At 40.5% G+C, this 24,988-nt stretch overlaps 1 protein-coding gene and 1 long non-coding RNA gene across 4 annotated transcripts in view; one reads left to right on the top strand and one right to left on the bottom strand.

Moving 5' to 3' along the window:
* Positions 1 to 24,988, bottom strand: part of LOC107133280 (uncharacterized) — a 136,560-nt gene that overhangs the window by 100,544 nt on the left and 11,028 nt on the right. The gene's annotated exons all lie outside the window — the stretch shown is intronic.
* SCOC (short coiled-coil protein) overlaps positions 8,548 to 24,988 on the top strand; it is a 39,445-nt gene continuing 23,004 nt past the window's right edge. The window contains exon 1 of one of the 2 annotated variants that reach the window (XM_024977042.2): positions 8,548 to 8,672. In XM_024977042.2, coding sequence (XP_024832810.1) covers positions 8,597 to 8,672 — 76 coding nt within the window. In that variant the 5' untranslated portion in view covers positions 8,548 to 8,596. The remainder of the gene's footprint in view (positions 8,673 to 24,988) is intronic. The other variant, XM_024977043.2, reaches the window with a different exon arrangement.

Below are 24,988 nucleotides of genomic sequence, written 5' to 3'. Positions count from 1 at the left end.
TATTCCTCTGCCATCTTAGGACTGCCTCCATGATCTTACTTTTTTGAATGTTGAGTTTCAAGCCAGATTTTTCACTCGCCTCTTTCACTTTCATCAAGAGGCTCTTTAGTTCCTCTTCACTTTCTGCCATAAGGGTAGGATCATCTGCATATCTGAAGTTACTGATATCTCTCTTGACAATCTTGATTCCAGCTTGTAATTCATCCAGTACAGTATTTCACATGATATATTCTGCATATAAGTTAAATAAGCAAGGTGCCAATATACAGCCTTGATGTACTTCTTTCTCAATTTGGAACCAGTCAATTGTTTCATGTCCAGTTCCAACTGCTGCTTCCTGACCCACATACAGGTTTCTCAGAAGACAGGTAAGGTGGTCTGGTATTCCCATCTCTTAAAGAATTTTCCACAGTTTGTTGTGGTCCACACAGTCAAAGTCTTTAGCATAGACAATGAATCTGAAGTAGATGTTTTTCCTGGACTCACTTGGTTTCATCATGATCCAACGAATGTTGGCAATTTGATCTCTGGTTCGTCTGCCTCTTTGAAATTCAGCTTGTACCTCTGGAAGTTCTCAGTTCATGTACTACTGAAGCCTAGCTTGAAGGATTTTGAGCATATCCTTGTTAGCATGTGAAATGAGCACAATTGTATGATAATTTGAATATTATTTGCCATTGCCTTTGTGATTGGAATGAAAACTGACCTTTTCCATTCCTGTGGCCACTGCTGTGTTTTCCAAATTTGCTGACATATTGAGTGCAGCACTGTAACAGCATCATTTTTTTAAAAAGGATTTAAATAGCTCAGCTGGAATGTCATCACCTCTACTAGCTTTGTTTGTAGTAATGCTTCCTAAGGCCCACTTGACTTCACATTCTAGGATTTCTGGTTCTAGGTGAGTAACCACATCATCATGGTTATCCAGGTCATTAAGACTTTTCTTGTTTGGTTCGGTGTATTCTTACCACCTCTTCTTAATCTCTTCTGCTTCTGGGAGCGCCTTACCATTTCTGTCCTTTATTGTGCCCATCCTTGCATAAAATTTTCTCTTGAGATCTCCAATATTCTGGAAGAGATCTCTAGACTTTCCCATTCTATTGTTTTCTTCTATTTCTTTGCATTGTTCACTTAAGAAGGTTTTCTTCTCTGCTTGCTCTTCTCTGGAACTTTGCATTCAGTTGGGCATATCTTTCCTTTTCTCCCTTGCCTTTTGCTCCTCTTCTTTCCTCAGCTATTTGTAAAGCTTCCTCAAACCACTTTGTCTTCTTGCCTAGAGAAGAGTATAAATTTAAAATTTCCTATTTCCTTTCTTACATATTTTAGTATTTGATTTTTATCTTTAAAATCAATGCATAGAAATACAAATCCAATATTAATCAGATTGTGTATTTTAATACCTGTGATTATAGAGGTCATGCACCAGGGTGGTTGGAATGTGGGTTTTAGACCTTTATTACCTTGATATGAATTTGCTCTGCCACTTCTTGGTTGTGAGTCTTTGGCAAACTATCTTGTCCAAGTGTGTCCATTTTCTGATAGGGTTGTTGTAAGCAATAATGAGGCTGGTTACAGGTAAACACTTAGAATAGTGATAAGCATAGTGATAAGCATTTTCAACAAATAAATCTATTATTATTAGCTACATACCCTGAGAATAAAGTTCTGCCATCACATTAGCCCCCTTTGTAGCTACTGGGTTGAATTAATCCAGTTTGCACTAATTTGTCAAAAATATCCAAATAGTCTTGTGAAATCACTCCTAAAGAAAGAAAACCTTTAATACAGCAGAGGAATGCTTAGCACCTCCTTCGGAGATGCCAGTTTCTCTCCAGGAATCTTCTGATTACATATACTCCAGATGTCATAATTGGTACTCAGAGCCCTTAGAGATGTGTCCTGAGTCATTGCTTAGAAAAAGCTCTGAGAAAGCCCACAATAAACATTAGCTTCCAATGTGCTTCATTATTGATGTTTAATCTTGAGATAATAACAAAGAGTGTGAAAATCCTGGTTAGTTTACTAATTCTTTTAAGTTTAGATTTTCTTCAGCTCTGTTATCCCAACACCCATTAACATGCAGATATGCACATACCTACTTATACACACACAATTATATCCCACACACCCCCATTTAAAATGAGTGAAAATGATTTGTTATATAACTATTTTGACCCTAATGTTCATGCTTTTGAATCCTGTTTTAGGGAAGATTTGTATTTTAATAAAGTTCTACATCCTTACCTTAACCTCCTTCCTAGCCTTATTAATTGTATGAGACATGGTAGAGAGGATACAAGGTCCATCCTAGCTTTATTAATTCTATGATATGTGGTAGACTAGCCTTATGTTGAATTTGAAATTGTAGAGTATGTTATGATTTAAGGAAATAATTCAATTCATTCTTTTTTATTATGGAGAGAAAGTGTTAGTTGCTCAGTCATGTTTGACTCTGTGACACCATGGATTGTAGCCCCCAGACTCCTCTGTCTAGGCAAGAATACTGGAGTGAGTTGCCATGCCCTGCTCCAGGGGATCTTCCCAACCCAGGGATCAAACCCAGGTCTCCCACATTGCAGGCAGATTCTTTACCATCTGAACCTTCAGTTCAGTTCAGTTCAGTCGCTCAGTCTTGTCCGACTCTTTGCGATCCCATGAATCGCAGTACGCCAGGCCTCCCTGTCCATCACCAACTCCCAGAGTTCACCCAAACCCATGTCCATCGAGTCGGTGATGCCATCCAACCATCTCATCCTCTGTTATCCCCTTCTCCTGCCCTCAATCCTTCCCAGCATCAGGGTCTTCTCAAATGAGTCAGCTCTTCACATCAGGTGGCCAACTTAGAACCTTTAGGGAAGTCCAATTATGGAGAGACAGGCAAACCATAGACTTTTTTTTTTCCTGATTGGATTTTCTTAATCTTTTTTTAAAAAATGAGGTGAAATTGACATGACAAGCAATGAAGCATAATAAAGAATACAAATCAGGGACATTTAGTGCATTCCCAATGTGATCAGCCACCACCCCTCTCTAGTTTCAAACTTTTTAATCAACCAGAATAATTTCCCACACACGTTGGGTAATCACTCCACATTCCCTCCTTCCTTTATGCCCTGTTTTACACCTCTGTAAACTTGCCAATTGTGGTTATACCATATAAAAAGGATCATATAATACGTGACTTTTTCTGTTTAGCTTCTTTTACTTAACATAATGTTTTCAAGGTCCATCTATGTTGTATCGTGTGTCAGAACTTTGTTTCTGTTTATTATTGAACAAAATCCCATTGTATTCATATATCACAATCTATTTTTCCATTCATCCATTGATGGGCATTTGGGATGCTGCTATGAATATTTATAATACAAATTTCTGTGTGGATAAATGCTTTAATTTCTCATAGGTAAATACCTAGGAGAGGAATTGCTGGGTCATATGGCAGCTCTATGTTCAGCTTTTGGAGGAACTGCCAAAATGTTTACCGTGGTGACTGCATTATTGTACATTCCCACCAGCAATGTACAAAGATACTTATCCCTTCATATCCTTGCCAATACTTACTTTCCATTTTTGTTGTTGTTTTTATTAATGCTATTCTGAAGGAGATCAGCCCTGGGATTTCTTTGGAGGGAATGATGCTGAAGCTGAAACTCCAGTACTTTGGCCACCTCATGAGAAGAGTTGACTCATTGGAAAAGACTCTGATGCTGGGAGGGATTGAGGGCAGGAGGAGAAGGGGACGACAGAGGATGAGATGGCTGGATGGCATCACTGACTCGATGGACGTGAGTTTGGGTGAACTCCGGGAGTTGGTGATGGACAGGGGGGCCTGGCTTGCTGCGATTCATGGAGTCGCGAGGAGTTGGACATGACTGAGCGACTGAACTGAACTGAATACTAGGGGGTATGAAGTGATATCTCACTGTGGTTTTGATTTGCTTTTTCTAATTATTTTTTAATACTGAATATCTTCTCATGTGCTTATTGACCATCTGTATATCTTTTTGGAGAAATGTCTGTTCATGCTCTTTGCCCATTTTAAAAACTGGGTTGTTTGTCTCTTTGGTTGAGTTGTTAACAGTTCTTTATATACTCTGGACATTAAATCTTTATCAGCTATGCAATTTGCAAATATTTTCTTCCATTCTATAGGTTGCTTTTTCAGTTTTGATAATGTTTTTAATTAGATAAATATTTTCACTTTTTATGAGATCCAACTTATTTTTTGTTGCTCATAATTTTTGTGTCAAATCTAAGAATTCATTGCCAAATTCATACGATCTTCAAATTCATATGGAACCGCAAGGAACCCAAATAGTCAAAACATTATTTAAAGAAGAAAAAGGTATAGTACTCATACTTCCTGATTTCAAGACTTATCACAAAGCTACAGTAATTAAAACAGTGTGGTACTGGCATAAGTACCAATGGAATCAAACTGAGATCCCAGAAATTAAACCCAAACATTATGGCCAATTGATTTTTGACAAGGATATCAAGCCCATTCAATAAAGAAAAGAATATTCTCTTCAACAAATAGTGTTGGGGCAACTGGATATCCAAGTGCAAAAGAATGAAGCTGCATCCCTACCTCACTCTATGTACAAAAATTAACTCAAAATGGATCAACAACCTAAACTTAAGAGCTAAAACAATAAAATTAGTAGAAGAAAACATAGGAGTAAATATCTGCCACAGATACTTCTCCACCCTAGTTAACGGTGAATATCTTTCCCATCATAACTTTGCCCAAAGACTATGGGAATGGTAGCAAAGCTGACAGACTTGAATTTTTATCTCTGTCACTCCTCTGTCCACGAAGATAGACACTTCATGAGAAATGTCACTGAAGGTAATCAGAAAGAAGGCAAAAACAAGCAAACAAAAACAATAACCACAACAAAAACAAGTGCCTAAGCTAATCCTAACAAAAAGTATAATTGGCTACGAGTTATAAAACCCAAATACAGAAGTTAAACCAAACACATCTTTTGGTTTCTAAATTCTTTGCCAGGAATAAGGATAGTAGTGATTAAGAGCACAGACCCTGGATCCAGAGGGCCTGGGTTACAATCCTAGCCTTACTTAGTTGCTTATTATTTTACTTAATCTCTTCATGCCTCAGCTCGCTCACCTTTAAAATAGGCACAAATAATATTAGTGCCTACTTCATGGGATTGTTGCCTAGCACATAGTAACTACTTCAGTGTGTGCTACTATTTCTAGGACTGACAGAGGATGATCAGGCAAAAGAGGTATTTCTATGCTTCCATGATTATGTATACAGTTGCTTGAAAAAGCAGCTTATATTGTGGCCATTAGCATATGCCTTGTAGACCTTCAACTTTGCTGTAACTGAGGAAGGGCTCCAGCTGCTGTGCTCTGAAAACCAACACCGTATTTGCATAAGGTCTCACTTCCCATCAGCTGCTCCTAGCCAGTAACTAAGTGCCTGTAGAAATGCTAAGGGAGGTCATTCCTGGGAGGCAAAGGACTCCTCTTATGGTCAACTTTGGCTCAAGTACTCTTTGACAACCTTGTTGAAATTTCCTTGCTCTGAAGGACAAGCTAGACTTCCTATTCTGCTTTGTCTTCACTCTGGGTCAGTTCTGCATCATGGTCTGATGGCTCTTGCAGCCTTTCCTGTTTCCTTCCCTTTAAATCTCACCTTAGTGTCAGATTCTTAGAGGACTTGGACTAACACAGTTTGGCATTCAAGCTCTCTTAGCTTTGAACTTAACCTATATGCTGCAGTCTTATCTCCTATCTTTTTTTTTTTTTTTAATCTCCTATCTCTTGTGGTTGTTCAGTCACTTAAGTCGTGTCTGACTCTTTACAACCCCATGGGCTGTAGCACACCAGGCTCCTCTGTCCTCCACTATCTTCCAGAATTTGCTCAAATTCATGTTCATTGAGTCGGTGATGCTTTCTAACTATCTCAGCCTCTGTCTCCCCCTTCTCCTTTCGCCTTCAATCTTTCCCAGCATCAGGGTCTTTTCCAGTGAATCGGCTCTTCACATCAGGTGGCCAAAGTATCGGAGCCTAGCAACAGTTCTTGTAATGAATATTCAGGGTTGATTTCCTTTAGGACTGACTGGTTTGATCTCCTACCTCTTAGCTGCTTGTATCTTCCACTCTTGGTTTCCAAATGTGCCTTGTGCTTCTGCATTTCTGAGCCTTTGCCCATGCCCCTTCACCAAGAAAGCACTCACCATCTGGCCATTTTTTGCCTTTTGGATGACACTTGTCACCAGTCATGCATCTCAAATGTCATCTTCTCTAAGCCTTTCAAGATCTTTACCTTCTCTAAACCTCAAGGACTCTTGCTTTCGAGCTTTTTACTAAGCTTATTAACAGCAATAATTATTTCTTACTTTAAGCCTTCCAAAGTTCCCCAGGTGTATCAAATAGGCAATCACAAATATGTGTAGGATAGAATTGGAAAATTAGGGGGAATTCTATTCTAGTGAATTTAACTTTTAGTATTCAGGATTTCCAACAGCTTACATCCATTTTGCCTGATAAAGCAACAATGAACTCAGATGAATTAAAAAAAAAAATCCCATGTATCAAAGCACTTAGGGCAAAATGTGGCCTGCAGTAATTCAGTTTTAATATCTGCTTGAAATTCTTCATCAGTTTGTCTGATTTCCACCCCTCAAACAGTGATGATGTAAAATTCTGAAGTGAAGTCGCTCAGTCATGTCCAACTCTTTGCGACCCCATGGACTGTGTAGCCTATCAGGCTCCTCTGTCCATGGGATTTTCCAGGCAAGAGTGCTGGAGTGGATTGCCATTTCCTTCTCCAACGTATATGAACGGGGATTAAGAGACAAAGAAAAGTAGCTATTAAAAAAGGCTTCCTCCTCTAGCAAAGGGCCCTAGGCTTCAGGGCTGGCCCTTCCAGAAATAGAGAAAGGAGATCCTGACATTTTAACAAGCTTTCATGGAGTGAGGTACATATACAGTAATATGAAAGAGCATTGATGGGCTTAATATGTATAGAATCTTAGTCCCTCACATATCGTTTAGGGTCATTATTATAGTTGACACGTATCAAATGATTTTTATTTATGTTTAATCCTTACATAAGACATCTTGGTAAAGGACAGGAAATTGAGACTCTGTGAATACCAGACCACCTGACCTGCCTCTTAAGAAATTTGTATGCAGGTCAGGAAGCAACAGTTAGAACTGGACATGGAACAACAGACTGGTTCCAAATAGGAAAAGGAGTTCGTCAAGCTGTATATTGTCACCCTGCTTATTTAACTTATATGCAGAATACATCATGAGAATCGCTGGGCTGGAAGAAGCACATGCTGGACTCAAGATTGACAGGAGAAATATCAATAACTTCAGATATGCAGATGACACCACCCTTATGGCAGAAAGTGAAGAGGAACTCAAAAGCCTCTTGATGAAAGTGAAAGAGGAGAGTGAAAAAGTTGGCTTAAAGCTCAACATTCAGAAAACGAAGATCATGGCATCTGGTGCCATCACTTCATGGGAAATAGATGGGGAAACAGTGGAAACACTGTCAGACTTTATTTTTTTGGTCTCCAAAACCACTGCAGATGGTGACTGCAGCCATGAAATTAAAAGACGCTTACTCCTTGGAAGGAAAGTTATGACCAACCTAGATAGCATATTCAAAAGCAGAGACATTACTTTGCCAACAAAGGTCCATCTAGTCAAGGCTATGGTTTTTCCAGTGGTCATGTATGGATGTGAGAGTTGGACTGTGAAGAAGGCTGAGCGCCAAAGAATTGATGCTTTTGAACTGTGGTGTTGGAGAAGACTCTTGAGAGTCCCTTGGACTGCAAGGAGATCCAACCAGTCCATTCTGAAGGAGATCAGCCCTGGGATTTCTTTGGAAGGAATGATGCTAAAGCTGAAACTCCAGTACTTTGGCCACCTCATGCGAGGAGTTGACTCATTGGAAAAGACTCCGATGCTGGGAGGGATTTGGGGCAGGAGGAGAAGGGGACGACAGAGGATGAGATGGCTGGATGGCATCACTGACTCGATGGACGTGAGTCTGAGTGAACTGCGGGAGCTGGTGATGGACAGGGAGGCCTGACGTGCTGCAATTCATGGGGTCTCAAAGAGTCGGACACGACTGAGTGACTGAACTGAACTGAACCAAGTCATGCTAATAGGTCACTGACCCAAATCCCTAAGAAGTTTATGTAGGCGTCTAAAAGATGTATTGATCACATAAAATACACTTCCCCCTCCCCAACCTCACTGCAGGGCTTCTGGGGCAATGTTCTCAGGCAATTCAGTCTAAGGAAGCTGACACTGGATTTGGCACCCAGCCAGAGTACAGCAGGAGTGCCAGTTCAACAGCTTCAAGTAAAGGGTTGTAACTCTTTAACCTGCAGACCTAACCTCTCATCATTTCCGGTTAGGTCTGCAATACTCAGTAAGAACTCCTTAGGTGGCAAACAGGAAGAGGGTGGCTCTTACAAGTATCAGATAGCACCTGCGTGGACGCTCGTGTATTAATGATTTAACCAGGGTGATCACATAAGGGAACAGCCATTGTCCTCTGCCCTCATACTTGTCACTAACAGGCCTGAAAGTGAGCAAGATGGATGGGTCCAGCAAAGAGGAAGAGGAAGAGGAGGACCGTGCCTTCACCAACATTTCTCTTGCAGATGACACAGGTAAGGAAGAAACTGATGACTTCCGAAACATAAAATTCAGCAAATGCTTAGCAGCTTTGTAAAACAATAATTGTTATTGTTTTTATTATGATGGTAAAACATAGTCATTGTAGAAAAAATATAGCTACAAATATAAAACAAAAAAAAATGTTTAAGAGCTATTTTTCTTTTTCCTTTAAAATTCAGTGATTATTTTAAAAGCTCCTGTGGTTGAATTACATGTACTTTAAAAATCAATCAACAAATAAAAATATAAAATGTTTATTTCCTGGAGGCTCAGGAAACATGATCTTAAAGTTGTTACTAAAGCAACCTATGATATTATTACCTGAATTTGTTCAATTATAGTCCATTTCTTCTCTGTTCTGTGAAATTTCATCATTTCTGGTAAATGAATTAGGATACTCTGCAATTTGCTTTAAAATCTGTCACAGAACATGTCTGGTTTTTAAGCAAGGACAAAGTTTGCTGAATTCCACATGCAAGAAGGAAAAAGAAGGGAGTGGTGTTTCTAATATGCTGATGGAAGGGATAACTACAGCTCATTCAACACTGGTGAGAAAACAGGCACTGTCTGACTTGGGAGTGCGTGCTCAGTCACTCAGTCCTGTCTGACTCTTTGTGACCCCATGAACTGTAACTGGCCAGGTTCCTCTGTCCATGAATTTTACAGGCAAGAATTGCTGGAGTGGGTTGCTATTTCCTCCTCCAGGGGTCTTCCACATCCAGGGTTGAACCCGCATCTCCTGCGCCTTGCACAATGTTAACTGGAAAGACTTCACACCTCTAAGCACCCACGCATTGTGTGTGTGCATGTGTATTAGTGGCACTGTTTTGTATCCAAGTTCCCTCAGCAAAATCATAGTTATTAATAGAAGCCAGCAAGACTCAGCTAAGCAATGGGGGTTACTGATTTTGATTAACCGAGAGCAGAGCATGAATATTTAACATCAATTGCTCTTTCATACAGCCACGCTTCTCCACTTTCTCCCTAAATGCTCAGATTCAAAAAGCCTCTTTCTAAAGTGCGGCCAGACAATTAGCACGAACTGCCAGCCAGCTTCCCCTCCTGGCACCGCATAAACATGCTGAGGGCTTTGAAAAATCAAAGAGGAGCATTTTCGGCCTTTACGACGGGAGGAAAGGTACAACAAGGTCCGGGGTTTGTCGAAGAATAGGGATACCGCTGGCCTTCACATGTTCCCATCAGGGCGTTTTAGAAAAATGACAGGGCTGGAGAAGGCAGGGAAGGGAACAAAGACCAGGGAAACTTGCTCCTTAGCTTCTAGAAGGCACGAAGAGCGCTGGGCATGCGCTTGGGGAGTCCTATATGCCATGGGCGGGTGCAGCTCCTTCAGACTGCTGGCTTGCTCCGAATTCGCCCCCCATCCCGGGAGAGGATTCTTTCTCGCCTGTAACATGGGCTGGGCCTGAAAGCGATGGTCAGCAAGGTGGAGAAGGAGTCTTTGTGAAACCGAGGTCTTTCATCCAGCCTAGGGCACAGCCTCAACTCTGCCGCCTGTGTCTCAGCCCCTGCCACCCTCACGCTTCCCGGCTGGACTGAAAGAGACGAGGGCGGGGATTTGAACTCAGGTGTCCAATTCACGGCTGCCAATGGAGAGGGTCTCCATCGAAGTTGCTTGCTAACCGAGTCTGAGGCCAGGGGCATAGACTCAGAATAAACTGATAAACTGGGACGGAGTAAGCAGGATACCCTTGTTAGTGTGAGAGGTGGCAGTGGAGGGAGGGCTTTGAGGGCTCCTGGATCTGACTCAAAGCCTCCTCATTCCTGGTTGTAGATGTCACAGAATCTCAGGGCATCAGGGGCCTTCAGGGGTGGTCCAGCGTGGGAACCAGCAGTGGACTTGAGGCACTAGCTCTAATTCTGCTGTTTCAACATTCCAACATGGAAAATGGAAGTTGCTCCTGTACTTGTGGCAGGAAAGAACTGAAACCCCATGTTCTCTGGCTTTTGGAGATAAGTGTATCAATTTGATGTGTGGATACTGGTTCACTATTGTTAATAAGAGGTTCTTGGTGCTTGATAAATAAAAACAGGAAGACAAATTATTATGAAACAAATGCAGCTTGTTCACAATTTCACATTAGACTGAACTGCATTTCTTTCAATAACATCTCTTTCCATGCTGGCTTTCCTGCTGTTGGTGTGATAAAAAGCAAGTTCTGTGTAAAAATCCATGTAGAACAGGTAATAAGGGTGTCAGTTTGAGCAGGCTGGCAAAGTTGTGAAGTGCCCAGAAGGCCCACACATCCCATTAGGTAAGCTGTTACTGAAGAATGAAATTTTAAAGAAACTGAAATGTCTTTCAGCTTAGATGCAGTATTTTTTTTTTTAAATGATTACTAAGTTTTAAGGACATAAACACTTATTAAGGTATTTGGACGTGAATACTTAATTTCTGGAACTGTTTGGTATCTCTCTTGGCCTTGGAGCCCTGAAAAAATTACTTAAAATGAAGGGCATGGTGAACCAAGGTAGTTTGGGAATCTCTGGTCTAAGTGGTACTATTTAAGTCTTTCCCCAAGATTCCGCTCTTGGCCTGCTTTTCTTCTCTCTCTTGTTGCATTCTTACTGTCCATGCTATATACCAGTGACCCTAAAACAGAGCTTGTAAAATAAACTCCTTTACGGCCAAGCAGTGTATCTGTAGGAAAGAGGCAATGGCCTGTCATTGTTTATTTCACGCAGTTTCCTAAACAAACTATTGAAATTTCTATACTTATTTCAGTTTATTAGGTTTTCCCATTATGTATCTTTTTGTTTTTAAACTTCTTACTTTTAATGTGGTAAGAAGATTTAACATGAGATCTACTTCCTTAACAGGTTTTTAAAATACTCCTTTAGGAAATTGTTTATTTATTTTTGGCCGCGCTGGGTCTTCTTTGCTGTGCATGGGCTTTCTCTAGTTGCAGTGAGCAGGGGCTACTCTCCGGCTGTAGGCTTCTCACTCGGGCGATTTCTCTAGTTGCAGAGCACAGGCTCTAGGTGCCCGGGCTTCAGTAGTTGCAGCTCTTGGGCTTAGCTGCCCTGCAGCATGTAGGATCATTCCCAGACTAGGGATTGAACCTGTGTCCCCTGCAGGTGGATTCTTAATCACTGGACCATCAGAGAAGTCCTCCCTAACACATTTTTAAGTTAACAATACAGTAGCATTAACCACAGACACAACGCTATTCATGAAATCTCTAGAATAGTCTTACATTCCTGAAATGTTATACCTGTTGACGAGCAATTGCCTCTTTCCTCTCGCCCCAGCCCCTGCAGTCATCATTCTGTTTTGTGCTTCTGAGTCTATTTTAGATACCTCATATGAGTGGAATCATACAGCATTTGTCCTTCTGTGGCTGGCTTATTTCACCTAGTATAACGTCCACAGGGTTGATCCAACTGTGACATATTGCAGGACTTCTTTCTTTTTTAAGGCTGAATAATATTCCATTGTATACATATATCACATTTTTGTTTATCCAGTCATCTGTTGATTGATGTTTGGGTTGTTTCCACATCTAAGCTATTGTGACTAGTACAGCAGTGAATATGAGAGTGCTAATATCTCTTCAAGATCCTGATTTCAATTATTTTGAGTAAATATCCAGAAGTGGGATTACCAATCATACGGTAGTTCCATTTTTAAGTTTCTGAGGAATCTCAATACTGTTTTCCATAGTGGCTGCATCATGTTAGATTCCCTTCAGTAGTGTAAAGTGTTTTACTTTCTCCATATTCTTACCAACACTTGTAGTCTTTGGAGGCTTTTTATTTTGATTGCCATCGTAACAGGTGTTGGGTAAGATCTCATTATGATTTTGATTTGCATTTCACTGATGATTAGTCATATTGAGCATCTTCTCACTTACCTGTTGGCCATGTTTATGTCTTCTCTAAGGAAATGTCTGTCGAAGTCTTTTGCCCATTTTTAACTGGGTTATCAATGTTTTTGTAATTGAGGAGCTCCTTACATATTTTAGTATAAATCAGCCTTTTAAATGACCAGTTATACCATTTGCAAATATTTCCCCCCATTCTGCGGGTTTCTTTTATATCCCAGTGATTGCTTCCTTTCTTGTGAAGGAGTGTTTTCATTGATGTAGTCTTCCTTGTCTATTTGTGCATCGTCACCTCTGCTTTTGGTGTCATATCTGTGAAATTATTGCCAAGACCAGTGTCACAAAGCTTTTCCTCTACAGTTTCTTCTAGGGGTTTTATAGCTTTTGGTCTTACATTTAAGTCTTTAATCCACTTTAAGTTGACTTTTGTGTATGGCGTAAGATAAAGGTCTTCACTTTTCTGTGTGTGAACAGTTTTCCTAACACTAGTTATTAAAGAGATTATTCTTTCCCCATTGCATGTTCTTGGCACCCTGTTGAAGATTAGTTGACCTACACGTATGGATGTATTTCTGGACTCTGTATTCTATAGGGTGGTGTGTATGTCTTTATGTCAGTACCATAAGTTTTTTTTTTTTTTTTTTTACTATTTTAATTTCTATGCCTTTGTAATATATATTTTATTACACTGAAATCAGGAAGTGTGATACTTCTAGCTTTGTTCTTTTTTTTCTCTCAAGATTTTTGGGGCTATTTGGGGTCTTTTGTGGTCTCATATTAATTTTAGAATCGTTTTTTCTACTTCTGTAAAAAATGCCTTTGAGATTTTGATAAAAACTGCATTGAGTATGTAGATTGCTTTGGGTGGTATGGACATTTTAACAATATTAAAGACTTATACCCTGAAATTTACAAAACAGTGATGAAAGAAATTAAAGGAGATACAAACAAATGGGAAGTCATTACACATCTTTTAAATACAGCAGACAGTAATATTAACACGGTTTATTTCACAGTGATATCTCAAGTTTAATTCTTTCAACAAGGATATGCATTGTTTGCACATCAAATATATGGGAACATTATTCATTTCTCAACACCTTTTTTCTTGAAACACCGTCCTCTTGGACTATATTTAATTTTCTACATTTAACTAGGATAAGAGAACAAGAAAAGTTTACTTTTCTCTTAACTCTACTGTAAGAAAGGCAACAGTGATGAGATAGCAAACAATGCTGAGCCCTGAGCCAGGGGCCCAGCCAGGTGAGGACAGAGGCTTCTGCAGAGCATGTGGCCTCCTCAGAGAGCCCCGCTTCTTCCTGCTTCTAGCTGACTATTGTCATGAAAGAACAGAAATGCAAAAAAAGCAGAATTTTCAAGAGACACCCAAAATACAGATTCTGTTTTGGGGGGGATGGGCAACTTCCTGATTCTTCCATGTTTTCCACCTAATCCTGATTTTAAAAACAATATCATGGAAGTCCAAACAAAACACATCTTCAGAACAGAAGTGACTGCAGAAGAATCTATTTTCAGACTTCTCAAATCTTCATGATTTATCTCTGTTTTGAGCTTCTGATTCATAATTCAACTGCTTGCTAAATACCTAGCTATGTCCCAGTTGTCAAATGATCTCATCTTATCCCATGGGCATCCCCTAATCTGTTCCCACTCCTGATTCATAATTTTAATGAATGGTCCCATCATCCACCTGGTTCCTTAAGCGAGAAATTCACATGCCATTGTCCCATTCTTATTTCTCACAACCCAATCAAATTGCTTATTCCTGTTGACTTGACCTTGAAAATGTTTTTCAAATCAATCTGGCCTTCTCTACCCCTATCACCACTTCCCTGATTAGGCCCCATTATCTCCCACATAAACCACAGCATCAACTGCCCAACTGTTCTTCCTATTTCAGTTCTTATCCCTTCAAATCTCTCCTCCACACTGACCATATCACTCCCTCTCCCTGCAAAGACCGATCGATGCCTTGCATCCCCTGCTGGATGAAGTTCAAAACACTTAACGTGGCATTTAAAGTCTCCCTCTTCCTGGCTCTGCCTATCTCTTCAGTGTCATTTCCTGCCACATGGCTTCAGCTCAGTAGGAAACTCTTAATGTCCTATGGACACGTTGTCTGTTTCATGCCTCTGGACTTTGCTCGCACTGCTCTTTGCCTGGAATAATACCACTCACCCTTTCTTACCTGGCTAATTCCTGATTATTCTTTAAGAACCCACCCAGGCATCACTTTCTCCAGGAAACCTTCCTTGACCTTCCCATACTGATTAAGGTTTCCTTTCTCCTTCCTGAAAACTCCAAGCTTACATTTTTCATAGCATATTTTACGAGCTTGTATGTATATGAGCCCCTCTACCCTCTGCCAAGAGACTGTGAGCTGCTAAAAGATGGAATCTGGGTTTTAAACTGTGTATTTCTGGCACCTAACCCAATGTCTGGTACCTAATAGATGCTCAAAACATTTTTGCCAAATAATTTTGATTGAGTTTCTGTGTACACTGGGATGAAGGCCCCTAGCCAAGAATCGACTCCTAGGGTCAACTTTCTTAAATCATTTCTTTCCTATCTCCACTTCCAGGCCAGTTTAGTTCTGCTTTCAGAAAACATTTTTTGACCACTACCATCACATACCAGATAGTAGACAGGACCTGGCTATTTGGAGAATCAGCTCAGATCAGAGTAGCATGGCAGAAAGGGCTTGAACTTGGGAGTCAGAAATGCCTGGGTTTGAGTCCGTTGGACTTTGAGCGAGTTATTTAACATCCCTGAGCCTCAGTTTCCTCAGCTGTGAAATGATCCTAACAATATGTCTCAGAATTGTTTTGAAGATTAAATGAAATAATAAAGGAAGTTTCCTGAAACAGTCTGGTTTACAGTAAGTGCTCAGTATTTTTTAGTTCCTCCTTTGCCCACTTCAAGGAGATCACCCACAAGTTTCTTGAAAGGCTCCAAGATTTGTTCACATCGGTTGTCATGGTAACAGCAGCATCCTGTGGCCACTGCTCTATAAGCCAGGACTGACTGTTGACGTCCTCCTGATAAAGAGGCTTGTGGTAGAAGGGGGAAGTGTGGATGAACAAACTCTTTTAACAAGAGCATGATTCTTTTCTGATACAAATAAGACAGCTCTTCTTTTTCGTCTTCATCCTGGCCCTCACCTTTTCCCTGCCAATGTTCTTCTCAACGCCGTCCTCTTTTATGGCTCAGCCTCCTTCCTGACTCTGCTCGCTAAAACTCTCCTGGATGATATTCAAAGCTGCTTCTGTGTCTGCTTTTGGCATCAGCCAATTAGCCTTCATTGTAAAGTGGTAATAAGCTTCCCGGAGAAGTGGCACAATTGTTGTGTGCTTTTATTTGGTGCTGCTTTCTACCGCCGTACAGAAAATGTAACAATACCTGCCTCATGCCCTGCTGAAAGGAGGGTGGGTTTGAAAAGCTTTCTGAAGGCCATCTGCCATCCCCTCAGCCATGCAGCAGATCAGACATGAGGCCCTGCATTAGTTAGCACTCCAAGTAAAAGGTATCAAGGGCCTGTATTCCTTTTCATCTCACCCTCCATTATAATGCAGGCTAAAGATGGAAACAGACTGGTGGCTACTCAGCTGGGAGACACACTGAGCCATAGCAGGAGTCTTGCCTGAGACAAGGGAGCAGGCCTTTTTCTGATGGTGAATGGAGCCAGTGTTTGCAGCCAGCAGTTTTCCAAGGTCCCCTACCCTGCTGGTAATGGCTCGACTGGGTTACATTGGACCTCACGGGAGGCTTTGGTGCTGGTGAGAGTCTCAGAGTGGAGGCATCCTTATGTAAGCACACAAGGATGAGGAGAGGGTTGGTCACTTGTGCTGGTCCGGATATGCTCCCCACGTCACCTCAGTTTACACCATCCACCAATTTGGCCATGAATATTAACTTAAAAGATTATTCAGACATCCTTAGAGATGTCAAGAGAGATCATCTCTAGTACAGTAGAAATGTTTCTTGTGGATTTGAACGAGGGTATTCATTGCACCAACGATGGCAGAAAGTTTCAGCAAATCTTAATTGGCATTTGGGATCCGTATGAGTAGAGATAATGACATTGGCTGAGTGAAGTCTAATTTCCTGCAAGCTGAGTATAATATAGATAGTGACATTAAAAATACCTCTCTGGCCCAGTAAAATGCCCTAGAGACTCAGCAGAAGAGATTTAATAAGCAAAAGGAGATTAATTTTGCTTCTCAGTAGTTTCTGAGAATGCTATGACTCTGGGATCACTAATGTATTGCTAGAAATTGTAAGTGCTCTTTCTGTGAAAAAAATCTCCCATCAGAGGAAATCTACTTAACTGTAATAATCTAGCATAATGCAAAACCTAGTTTTAATAAACAAGCTTAAGAAATGGAATATTAGGACAGTATCTAAATATTTTCAGTAATCTAGAGTATTTTCTAATTTTCTTACCAAAACACAAGTAGTATTTTGACTATTACTTTAAAAGACAAAACCACCCATCAACTGCCCTGCATCAGCAATGTGTTTTTTCTTAGATTAGATTGCAGTGATTTAGTCACTAAGTTATGTCTGACTCTTGCGACCCCATGGACTGTAGCCTGCCAGGCCCTTCTGTCCATGGAATTCTCCAGGCAACAATACTGGAGTGGGTTGCCATTCCCTTCTCCAGGGATCTTCCTGACCCAGGGATCGAACTCAAATCTTCTGCATTGGCAGGTGGCTTCTTTACTGCTGAGCCACCAGGGAAGCCCCTTTATTAGATTAACAACAAAAATGGGGGAAAGAATGTTAATTTTATATGAAATCCTTCATAATTGTGCTAATTTCTATTTCCTACAGAAAAATCCAGATGAGATTCAAAAGATCAAGGATGAATTTTATTTACCTGAGTTCATGAGTTAAAGAGATGCTGCCCTTCCCTAGGTCCTTTTCCTGCTGAGAAGGGGGCCTATGTGGCTATTTTCCTTATGTGGACATTCATATCACAAAGGCCCCAGTTAGACTGGATGAGCTTTGGACCACTTTGCCTCACAGGCCTCCAGCCTGCCTGATCTGTTCAGAATTTGAGGGTCAGAGCCTGGTTTCCTTAGAGGCCCTTGGAGTTCCTCTGAGAGATCCTGAGAAAAGAGAATCTGGAGTGCAGAGAGAAGGAGGCTAACTCTAAAAGAACAGGGCAGACTGGAGGGACCAGCGTTAGCTGTGTTCATCAACACTTGAAATAGAATTTTTGAATGATCCCAAAGCTCTCAGTGACCCTACAGGAAATAGTATTTACTCCAATCACAGAATCAGTTACTGGAAAAGCTGTTTCAGAAAGACATGTTGTGTTTTCACGGATAGGCTTCAGCCTTCTTTCTCATCCTTGGACTTGACACTGGAAATAGAAGGGACTCAGTGGCAGCCCACATGAATGGTCCAGGAGAACAGAGAGCCTCCCTCACTGCCTTTCTGTAAGAACGACCTGGGTCTTCTGTCCACCAGCCTCCCAGGGATGCTCATGGCAAAGAGTAGCCTCTTTTTAGCCCTTACTGGCTTGCTTCCCCATTTAATCATTGTTTCCCTGTTTTTTCACACATGTATTTCATTGTCAGCTTAATGATTTTGGCTGTGCACATGCGTGGTTTTCTCCTTGCTGGTACCATGACACTCTAAAAACTGTTGGGAAAAGCTTGCATTTTAAGACATATTCGTCCTTTCTTATCCATTCTGAGATTCTTCACTCCCTTTTCCCAACAGACAAAAGACAACTCTGACTTGCCCATCTGTGTGAATACTAAGCCTTCATTTGCGTTGCTGCTGGCAAGGTTAGTGCGTTTTTCCAAGGTTATAATAACTATTCAGAAAGATTTGTTTATAGAAGTATTTAGGAGATTTTTTTCAACAATGTTCCTTACCTTTTTTATTTTATTTTATTTTATTTTACCTTTTTTAATTTTAGTATTTTAAATGGCCTGAGCTTTGTGCCAGGACAGTGTTCCTCAATGTACAGTGGACTCCTGGCCCTTCTGCTTTCAAATACTGTAAGAACAGAATTTCTATGTTTATGTTAAATAAAACATAGTTGATGTATAATTTGAGCAACTGAACAGTTGGCAGTTATAATTAAGGCAGACTGAATTTCTCAGCCAGTGCCTTTCTGTGAAATACTCAGTGATCATTAAATATACAATTACCTATATTTCAAGGAATTTCCCAAAGTATATATTTTGTAGAATTTTTCTGCTAAGAAAGCAGTAACTCTTTTATTGGTTCATTTTGTTAAGTTGAGACATTATCCTTTTTCCATAGTATGTAAGCATTTGACATAAAATAAATTAGGCAAATTCACAGCGAACTAGTTATCTTTAGAAAGCAAACTGTGTGCAATACTTCTGTCATTCTCCATTTTTAAGGGCTTTTTAAAAACTTTTTTTGAGGGGTACTATGCAGACTGTGGAAAATTCTGAAAGAGATGGGAATACCAGACCACCTGACCTGCCTCTTGAGAAACCTGTATGCAGGTCAGGAAGCAACAGTTAGAACTGGACATGGAACAACAGACTGGTTCCAAATAGGAAAAGGAGTAGGTCAAGGCTGTATATTGTCACCCTGCTTATTTAACTTCTATGCAGAGTACATCATGAGAAACGCTGGGCTGGAAGAAGCACAAGCTGGAATCAAGATTGACGGGAGAAATATCAATAACCTCAGATATGCAGATGACACCACCCTTATGGCAGAAAGTGAAGAGGAACTAAAAAGCCTCTTGATGAAAGTGAAAGAGGAGAGTGAAAAAGTTGGCTTAAAGCTCAACATTCAGAAAACGAAGATTATGGCATCTGGTGCCATCACTTCATGGGAAATAGATGGGGAAACAGTGGAAACACTGTCAGACTTTATCTTTCGGGGCTCCAAAATCACTGCAGGTGGTGATTGCAGCCATGAAATTAAAAGACACTTACTCCTTGGAAGAAAAGTTATGACCAACCTAGATAGCATATTGAAAAGCAGAGACATTACTTTGCCAACAAAGGTCTGTCTAGTCAAGGCTATGGTTTTTTCAGTGGTCATGTATGGATGTGAGAGTTGGACTGTGAAGAAAGCTGGGCACTGAAGAATTGATGCTTTTGAACTGTGGTATTGGAGAAGACTCTTGAGAGTCCATTGGACTGCAAGGAGATCCAACCAGTCCATTCTAAAGGAGATCAGCCCTGAGTGTTCTTTGGAAGGAATGATGCTAAAGCTGAAACTCCAGTACTTTGGCCACCTCATACGAAGAGCTGATTCATTGGAAAAGACTCTGATGCTGGGAGGGATTGGGGGCAGGAGGAAAAGGGGACGACAGAGGATGAGACGGCTGGATGGCATCACCGACTCGATGGATGCGAGTTTGAGTGACCTCTGGGAGATGGTGATGGACAGGGAGGCCTGGTGTGCTGTGATTCATGGGGTTGCAAAGAGTCGGACACAACTGAGCGACTAAACTGAACTGAACTGATGCAGAAAAACTAAAGCAGACATTGGAGAAAGATCATCAGTCAGTCGTCGCTTTAATTTTCCCATAGGTTCTCAATTCTGGAGAAACTGAGAAAATCAGTTGGTTTCTTTAGAAATACTAGTGAACTTTTGGATATGTGATGTCATCTAAAAAATAACTCACCATCCATCACAATTAAACTAGGAGAGTCACAAAATTAAGTATTTGGAGTAGGCCCACATTTTGTCATGTATCCTTCCATAAATGATAATAAAATTTATTGAGACTTTAACACATTCCAGGCACTGTGCTAAGAATTTCACATTCACTGTCTTATTTCATTCTCACAAATAGTGTAACAGATATTATTATATTAATGGATATTATATTAATAGATATTATTACGTCTGTTTTTTTAGATTGAAGACTCGGACTCAAAAAGGTTTAGGAATTTGTGTTGGGTTGGCCAAAAAGTTCGTTCAGGTTTTTCTGAACCATCTTACGGGGAAATTGAACCAACTGTTTTGGCCAACTTAATATGAAACAGAACTGGGTGAGCAGTCAGGTCTGAGTGACTTCAAAGCCTTCATTAAATGACAACGCATCAGGACACAGATTACCAGATAGCATAACTGCACTATCCTGATAAGATGGAAACAGTAAGGAGTTCACGTGCTGGACAATGAAATATGGCCCCCTTAGTTATGTTATGAGGTCAGTGTTTCAAAATGTAATCATGGAATTAGAGGGCAAGAAGCACCCCTGAAGCTTGCTAATAATACTGCAGTATGCTCAGGCAAGAGATAGAGAGTATAAAATTGCACCCAAGTTGTGATCATAACCATGTGAAAGTAATTTATGTATATGGACTGGGATGGAAGAGAAACTCGGGAAAATGTATTTAGTAGTGTGAAGAGGCTATGAGCATTACATTTTCATGTTCTATTTATGCAATATTTTTTCTTAATGATAAAATTAAAAGGTTTTTCTGATATATGGAAATAAAACACAAATCCTAACAGGAGTGCTGATTTTGAGAAGTATGTGAAAGCACCAGTGCTCGGACTGTCGCTGTTCAGTTGCTCAGTTGTGTCCGACTCTTTGTGACCCCATGGGCTGTAGCACACCAGGCTTCCCTCGTCCTTCACTATCTCCTGGAGTTTGCTCAGATTCTAGGATTAAGGGCACCTATCAAAATATCACTACTGCCTTCTGCCTTTTTAGTGATGCATGCAATCAGTTGCCTTAGTAAAATACAATGTAGCAAGTGGTAGATTTGGCTATAGGACATGCTAGGCAGAGGGTGGGGAGCAGGGGAGATAAGGCCTAAATTGTAAATGCTACCCTTCCGCACTTGTTGTTTAGTTGCTCAGTCGTGTCTGACTCTTTGCGACCCCATGGACTCCCGCCAGGCTCCTCTGTCCATGGGATTTCCCAGGAAAGAATACTGGAGTGGGTTGCCATTTCCTTTTTCAGAGGAATCTTCCTGACCCAGGGATTAAACCCACATCTCCTGCACTGGGAGGTGGATTCTTTACCATTGAGCCACCAGGGAAGCCCACCCTTCAGCACAGTCATATCTTATTTAAGTTTTACTTTTATTATGAAATAATCTCAAGTACCAAAATTTGAAAGTCCATGGAGAAGGATCCTTTCTCCTGAACTATTTGAGAGTAAGCTGACAATCTAATGCCCCATCCTCCCCGGATACTTTACTATGCATTTCCCACAAACAAGGACCCTCAAGGCCTCTCTCCTTCATAATGACAGTACAACCAACAAAGTCAGGGGAATGACATTTGTACATTACTATCACCTCATCTTCAAAGTGCATTTAAGTCTTGCCAGTTCTCTTGATTATATTTATGACAGTAAAAGCATCCAGTTAGAATCATACACTGCATTTAGTTGTCATGTCGCTTTAGCCTCCTTCAGCCTGGGACAATTCCTCAATCTTTACTTGACTTTTGTAACCCTGATGCGTTGAAAGATTATAGGGCAGTTATTTTGTAAAGGGGTCCTCAACATTGATACACTTGGCAATAGTGGAACTGATACCTTGTTTTGCTCATTGCACCAGGTGGTACATACTCTCTATTTATCCCTTTACCAGTGAGGTTCACTTTGATCCCTTGCTTACAGTGGTGTCTTCCTCCTTCTTTTACTAATTAGCAAGTATTTAGAGGGGATATTTTGAAACCAATTAATATTGGTTTGATGTATCTTACAACTAGATTATAAACTCTTTGAGAGACTTCTATATTTCAAGTGACCAACACATTAGCAGTTCAAAGTATACTTTTGATTGAGATTCACTTATTTATTTTTATAGGGTACAGAACACATATGTCTTCTTTTGGGCTCATGGTTTTAACATGTACATATCTTTAAAATGTGCAGTCTAATGGAGGAAGGAGAACTTATTTCTGTCAATTAGAATATGTATTCATTTGTTCTGAGAGCTCTTTGATTTTTTTATAGCTGATATTTAATAGAAGATTAATTCATACTTGACAAGTGTTCATTATTTTGTATTTTTCATTCAGTATTTTTTATAACTCAGAAATTTCTAAATAAATTCTTTGTTTTGATTATTATTGCTGTACAACATATCTGAAAACTTAATGTTGTAAGGCAACAGTCATTTTGTTTGTTCACTATTTTGTGACTGAGAGATTCAGGGGGCAGGGGGTTGGGTGGGCAGTTTGCCCTTGAAAACCCCTGAGGCTGCTGCAGGAGGATGTCAGCTGGGCTGCAGTCCTCTGAAGTCTGGAAAGAGCCTTAGACTAAGTAGACTTTTAGATCCACCCCTGAGGGGAGACTTCAGGCAAGTCATTTTATTTTTCTAGGTTTCATTTTCCACAGATAATGAAATAAAACAGGCAACTTCTTCTGAGAACTCTTCCAGCTCAAAAGTTGAGTTTATGAAATGAAAAAATAATGTTTGGCTATGAGCAGCTACACATAAATCATTGTGCATATCTAAGGTCATCCTACAAGTAGAAAATGCTACTAAATGAGAGGAGAACAGGAGGATTGAAATAAACATTTTTTGTGGTGAAATAGAACTGATCTTGAATCAATTTTACCACTAGAGGTCACCAGTGTACCATCTCAAAGAGAATAAATGGCATCAAGTCACTAACATTTCCCTCTCTATGGCCCCAAATGTTGGTCATGTTGTCTTTTAGTGTATTCTGATCTCCCGACAGCTGCCAGAGACATAAGTTATGATAAGGTGACCCCAGTTGTCGCTATAGGTGATGGTTCATATGTGCCTAATGTTCTGTAAGTGTGAAGAGCCACGACTTGGACCATAAAGAAAATGACTGGCTTTTTTCCCTTCCCACTGGGATGTGTTAAGAGGCAGTGAGGTAATTTGGTAGAAAGTCATGTGAGCTCTGAAGTGAAAAGACACTGTGGAAATACTATGTCATCGTCTATCGCAGCACAGACACATCTGCTTTTCATGAGATAGAAAAAGGAAGGACCCAGAACAGAAGGTTCATTCATTTGCTTATTCAACCAATATTTACAGACATGTATGAGGCACTGTGCTGGCAATTGGGTTATGTGAATTAAGAAAATCAGCTGGTTCTTCCTCAAGGAATTTAAGGAATCAGGTATAGAAGGCTTTCTGTTCAGATACTCTTGGTACCCACAGGCCACCAAGCACTTGAATTCCCATGTCTGCAGGTGGTCACTTACAGCACGGCCAAGTCAGTGGCTTTTTAAAGTTGATGACATTTTGCTGAGGTGACGTTAAGAGTAGATTATGTACCTTTTACATAAAATCCAAAACTAAACCGCAGAGACACGTGCCAGAAATGTTAAAATGCTGAGCTGGATTGTGACCAGTGATGCTTGTTAGAAAACATATGAAAACTTATTTTGAAATAAAACTCTTTAAGTGAGAGAAACAATGCCCTAAGTGAAATGAACGCCCTGAAACAGAAAGATCCATAGCACTTGCCTCTGAAGAAACTCCTGTGAGAAGAACTCCAAGATGCCTTTGAAGGGCGTATCAATTTTCTCCCCAAATGAAATTTACATCCTATTTTCTCATAACCTTGCTTCATGTAGTACACACAAAAAACCTACTTCAGATTCCAGAACTCACAATTCTACCATTAAGGATGAGTAGAAAGGAATTTTGGGGTTCTGTCAAGTTATTCAGCTCTTTCGATAACTTGAGGAGTTATTTCTTCTACAGCTTTAAGGCCATATCTGAGGAGGACGGGCAAAGCGCCTGTCCCTTAGCAGCAAGTCATTCTCTTGTTTTCTTCCCTCATTAGAGAAGAAAAAGAAAGGGGGTCGGCCAAATCTCTGCTTCAAGTTGAGGAACCCTTAATCTGCTTTTGCTGTGATAAGTGTTACTAATTACCCTGGCAATTAATAATTTTAACCATTTGTTTTCAAAACAAACTACAGACAGGGTTGTTCTGCTTTCTGATTGTTGCAAAGTTTGATGACATAGCAAAAAAGAGAGGGTGGGAGGAGCTACAAAATATAATGATGTATTTAAAAACGTGTTTACTATGACTATGCCATTGTCGTCTATTCACGTTTCTTCAATGCCAGCTAGTGTAGTTTGCTTCCTTTTTGACTGATAGGCATCACACCATTGTCTTATGAGACATTTGGTCCTCTCTGTCCCGTTTGTTTCCCTCGAAATAACTGTATAAAGAAGGAGGAAGGAAATTAGGAATTTGTCATGCACTAAAGAGGTTAGAGGTTTGAGGCAGTCTGCCATGGGGCCTGAGTGTCACTGCCCATTCTTGATGGTCTGCCAAGAGCACACGGCCCTGCCTGGCCATTACCCAGGCTGTTTCAGAAGGTGTGGTTGCAGAGAACAACTCTAAGTGACAAGGTCATGCCTTCATAAAGACTGAAGAGTGAGCTTGCTTCCACTTGCCTTAAAAGCAAGAACTTCTGTGAGCTAAGCATTCCTCCCACATAACAGCCCTCTGTGTGTGCAGGTGCCAGTCTGGGCTGG

The sequence above is a fragment of the Bos taurus genome, chromosome 17, assembly GCF_002263795.3.
Source record: "Bos taurus isolate L1 Dominette 01449 registration number 42190680 breed Hereford chromosome 17, ARS-UCD2.0, whole genome shotgun sequence".
Lineage (NCBI taxonomy): Eukaryota > Metazoa > Chordata > Mammalia > Artiodactyla > Bovidae > Bos > Bos taurus.
Note: the sequence above shows the minus strand (reverse complement) of the source record. Positions and strands in the feature narration are given on the sequence as shown.